Source organism: Penaeus japonicus, unplaced genomic scaffold (assembly GCF_977035675.1).
Source record: "Penaeus japonicus unplaced genomic scaffold, GWHDUDI00000001_assembly GWHDUDI00000005, whole genome shotgun sequence".
Classification (NCBI taxonomy): Eukaryota; Metazoa; Arthropoda; class Malacostraca; order Decapoda; family Penaeidae; genus Penaeus; species Penaeus japonicus.
In genome coordinates, this window is record NW_028234407.1 from 6,837,396 (window position 1) to 6,842,395 (window position 5,000).

The 5,000-nt window shown below is 45.6% G+C and overlaps 1 protein-coding gene across 3 annotated transcripts in view; it reads left to right on the forward strand.

Moving 5' to 3' along the window:
* The window catches only part of LOC122254235 (uncharacterized), a 1,188,590-nt gene that overhangs the window by 619,210 nt on the left and 564,380 nt on the right, over positions 1-5,000 (forward strand). For all 3 annotated transcript variants that reach the window (XM_086536898.1, XM_086536897.1, XM_086536899.1), the window contains one exon: positions 3,253-3,641. In XM_086536898.1, coding sequence (XP_086393024.1) covers positions 3,253-3,641 — 389 coding nt within the window. The remainder of the gene's footprint in view (positions 1-3,252; positions 3,642-5,000) is intronic.

Below are 5,000 nucleotides of genomic sequence, written 5' to 3' on the forward strand. Positions count from 1 at the left end.
TCTCTCTCCCCCCTCTCACTTCTCTCTCTCCTCTCTCTCTCTCTTCTCTCTCTCTCTCCTCCTTCCTCTCTCTCACTCTCTCTCTCCTTCCCTCCCTCTCCCTCATCTCGTCTTCTCCCTCCCTCCCTCTCTCTCCTCTCCCCCTCCCTCCTCCCCTCCCCCCCCCCCCCCTCCCCCCTCTCCCCCCCCCCCCCCGCCATCAAAATTGTAGACTTTATATTCGCTATATCAGGGGGTTATTTCTCATAATTTTATATCCGGTTATTCGTTACGGTCACTTTAATTTAGACCTAAGCGTTTAGGTTTCCCTTCGCCCCCCCCCCCCGGGCTCCCGCCTTCCTTATACCACACCTCTAATCTCCAAATCTCCTCCCCACCCCCTTCATTCCCCAACTCCCCTCCTCCCTTGTTCTACCCCTTCCCCCACCCATCCAGTCCCCCACTCCCCTCTTCCCCTGTTCCACCCCCAACCCCCTCCATTCCCCTACTCATTTATACCCTTCCCCTTCCCCCTTCCCCTTCCGATACCCTCCCCCTCCCCCTCCCCCTTCCCCTTCCGATACCCAACTCCTCCCCCCCTCCACCCTTCCCCCCTTCCCTCCAGCCCCCACCCCCATCATTCTTCCATCCTTCCCCTCCCCCTCCCCCCCCTCCCCCCTTCCCTTCCCCCCTTCTCCCCCTCCCTTCCACATCGACGTTTCTAATGTGAGTTTATGGTTTAGAATTGGAACGTTTGTCTCAATTTCGTGTTGTTTTGAATCCGGTTTGCACGCGGAGGTTTAAGCTTTTGTTCGGCCGTCAGTCAACTCGAATAAGCGTAATTGTTGTTGTATTTACGATGTATTATTGTTATTAAGATCAAGTCGAGAGTATTTTGGAAACGTTTTATTATTGGTATTAAGATAGAGCGTTTGTTTTCATAACGCTAATTTATTTGTTTTTGTGTTTGTTTGTTTTTTTCGAATATAAAGGGTGTGATTGTGTTGGTCTGGTATCTTTATTGTTAAAGGGGATGGTTTGCGTTTTGTGTGTGTGTTCGTGTGTGTGTGTATGTATGTATGTATGTATGTGTGTGTGTGTATGTATGTATGTGTATGTATGTGTGTGTGTGTAAAAAAATGTGTATCCAAATGTATGTGTAGAGAAAAAAATAAAAAAAAAAGAAATCCATCCTAAAAAAAAGAAAAAAGAGAGAAAAAGAAAGAAAGAAAGAATGAGAAAAAGAAACAAGGAAGAAAGCAAGAAGGAAGCAAAAAAGAGAAGAGAAGGAAAATGGAAGAGGAAAGCAGCGAAAAAAAGCGCGAAGCTAACAGAGATATGACTAAACCACCCCCACCCAACCCCCATCACCCCCACCCCCCTCTCCCTCATCCCCCCCCCCCCCCCCCCCCCCCCCCCCCCCCCCCCCCTCCCCCCCCCCCCCACCCCCCCTCCCCCCCCCCCCCCCCCCTCATCGACCTCATCCCCCCCGTCGAACTTGCCCCCGCGGCGGGCGGCGAGGCACGTTTTCTCACGCGAGCCCTTCCCTCGCTACCACCCGCGTGAAGTGCGCGGGCGGGCGGAGGGCGGAGACGGCGGGCGCGGCGTTCGACACTTTGCAACACGGGGCGGTCACCGGGGGGCCGGCCGAGCGGGGGGGGAGGCGCGCGGGGGGAGAGGCGTAGGAAGGGAATCGGCTGCGCCTGAACGGAGTGCAGGGGCGGGGGTAATGGTTATAGGGGCTATGGAGAGGAGGGAGGGTTGTTTATTACTCATCGGTATTTTCATATCTATTATATTTTATTGGTTGTATTCATGTTCATTATTGTTATCATTATATTATCATATTTTTATTGTTTTTACTTTCATATTACATTAAATTTATTCTTACTTTTTATAACATCATTTAACATTATCATTATTATTATATTGTTATCTCTGTCTTCTCATTTTTAACAACTTTTTCCACTATCATTAACTCTTTATTCTTTTTTATTTCTATTTTTTTTTTTTGCTTTGTTTCATCATTTTGTAACTTCTCCCTCCTCTCTTTCTTTTTCTCTTTTTTTCTGTTCTTTTTCCTACTCTTTTAATTCTTCCTTCTTTCCTTTGTTTTTTTTTTCTTTTTTGTCCTCTTTTTTCCTCTTTTCTTTTTTCCCCTCTTCTCATTTTCTCTCCTTCTCTTAGTCCTTTCCTTTCCTCTCCCTTTCATATTTTTTTTTCCCCTCTCTTCCTCCTTGCCTTCCCCCTGCTTTCTCTTCTCTCTCCTTCTTCTCTTATTGCCTTCTCCTCATTCCTTCCCCCCCTCCTCGTTTTCTCGTTTTTGCCTTTCCCTTCCCTTTTCTTCTCTCTTTTTTCCTCTCATTTCCCCCCCTTCTCCTTCTTCCTCGTCTCCGTATTGCTCCCTCATCCTTGCCTCTTCCTCCCTTTCCCTTTCCTCTCCTTCATCTTTACCACCCACCCCTTCTTCTCCCTCATTTTTACCTCTCTACCCTCTTCCCCATTCCTCTCCCTTACCTTCTCCCCCCTTCTCTTCCTCCCTTTTTTTTCTCTCGTTCATCTTTACACCCAGTTCTTGCTCCCAGTTTTAACCTCTCTACCCTCATTCCCCCCCCCCCCCCCCGTCACCCCCGCCACCCCCGCCCCTTCGTTTTCACCTTTCCTCGGCGTTTCCAAGCGACAGGTGCTTCTGTTTGCGTGCGCGGTTAGAGAGCGGTGTCTTAGGGTCTGTGCGTGACGGCATGTTAGTATTGATAATAGATTAAATTGTGGGTTGTGGAAGATATCTCTGTCTACGCAACAGAACCACTTCTTATCTTTTTTCTTTCTTTTTTTATGTCTTTTTTTTTTTTGGCTCTTTTTTTCTTATGGGTTGTTCGTTTTGGGGGGATCTGTACTTTTTTGTGTTGTGTTATTCTTTTTTTTATGTATTTTGACCTCTAGTTTTGGCTGGGCCTCTTAGCCTCTCTGGTGGTTTACTAAACAAAGAATCGTTGAGAATGATGAATGATCAGAAAGCATATCATCATTAATTGTGATGAATGGAAGTACAATCAAATTGTATGTGATTATTCTTCATCACTTTTATCATTATTATTTTTATCTGTATAAAGTTGATTATCATTGATAATGCTTTTTGTCGGCCTTCACATCTTGAGCTTATTATTACTACCTTGTTCTCTTTCACATTCGAGTTATTATTGTTAATGCTGCTTTGTTTACTCTCATCTTTAAGCGCGACGAGACTAACAGCCTCTCTGTTTACGTGTGCAGGCAGTGAGTGACTGGTCGGGGGCCACAGCAATGGTGGGTGATAGGCGGCATCCACTGCTGGCACAGATGCCTGCCCCGCCCACCCACGCCCAGAGACCGGGCATGGTTGGTGTTCCGGGCGTGGGCGTCAAGCTCATGCAGGAACCTGGCTTTGCCGCCCACGACTCCCACCTGTACGCCCACCGGGACCTCCAGCAGGCGTCTGGAGGCGTGAGGTATCGGGAGGACCACTCAGCCTCCTCGTCCTCCGCCTCGGCGCAGGGCCTCCGGTACTTCCACATGGGCGCCGCCGCTACAGGGGGCGCCGTCGGGGAGGACGAGGGCGGCAGGCGGCAGAGGGCGCTGTCCCCGGGGTCGCAGCACTCCGCGGCCGCCACGTTCTTTGCAAGGTAAGTTTCTCTCTTGATTGTTGCCCGCATTCAGTTGCAAATACTCTGTGGACATGCTTAAGCCCTGGCAGGTCACACTTGAGACTACATCTTGGCTCACTTGATATATCTCGATAATATAGATGTAGAATTCTGATTTAGAGAGAAAGGATTGAAAGGTATACAAGTAAGAAAGTAAATACATAGCGAACGTGTTTATCATGTTGGCAGTTCGCATTTTATCGTGAGTCTTACACATTTTAGAAGCCATTTGAAATTCAAAAATATAATTCTTAGGTATTACTTAATTCCCTCAACGAATACTGCAGCATTTACACCTCGCCGGTAACGTTGACAAGAGACTAACAAGAGACTAACTAAAAATTGAATGAATGAAATGACAGTCTTGACTTGTTTAACTTGCTAATGGATGTTGTAACTTGCTAATGGATGTATTAATATAGATGATTATATTTTATTTATTACAATAAAGAAATGAAAATCATGCACAGTTAGTCAGTCGGTCTTCCATTGCTTATTTATAATGTTCTACTTATGATATGAAGTGTTATATCATCCAGGAAAGTTTTTTCAATTTCTTAGGATCAATTCAGAGTGACATATTAAATGAGATTCTAATGAGGATTAAAATTATTCAGAAAGGATCAATAAATGTTTAACGTGAGTATGCGTTAAGCAGTTTTCAAAGTTTTTTTCAGTGTCAGTGACGATGAAATTAGACAAATAGTGTTTAGATGTACTGATAAAAACAACCGTTTAACAGATACATATTATTTGTTTTTTGCATGTATGTGTGTGTGTGTGTGTGTGTGTGTGTGTGTGTGTGTGTGTGTGTGTGTGTGTGTGTGTGTGTGTGTGTGTGGACACGTGCTTATGAATACTACTTTCCACCCTCAAGATAAATACCAGAAAAAAAAACAAAAAAAAACGTCTTCAAGGCGGCTACACGCATGCCATTGAAGGTGCTAAGGTCCATATGCAACTTATCAGACACGGAATTATGGTCTTACAGCCCTGGCGCCACCTTAAGTCACCAAGTCAACATAACTTGCGACCGATATGAAGACCCTTTGCCGGCTGGGGGGAGGGGGCTAGGGGTAGGGAGTAGGGGGTGGGGAGGAGGGGGACTGTGGTGCTTGGTGGCTACTTTTCAAAGGAGATACGCGGGGCGAATATTGAAATGGTACGCATTTTGAGTTTCAGTTTTATTCTGTGTTATTTTATTGAGCTAGTAGGAGGATGCACACTCATGTATTATTGAATACGCTTGTCATTACGTCGTCACAAAGAGAATATCAGAAGAGGGTAAGCATATATATATATATATGTATATATATATATATATATATATATATATAT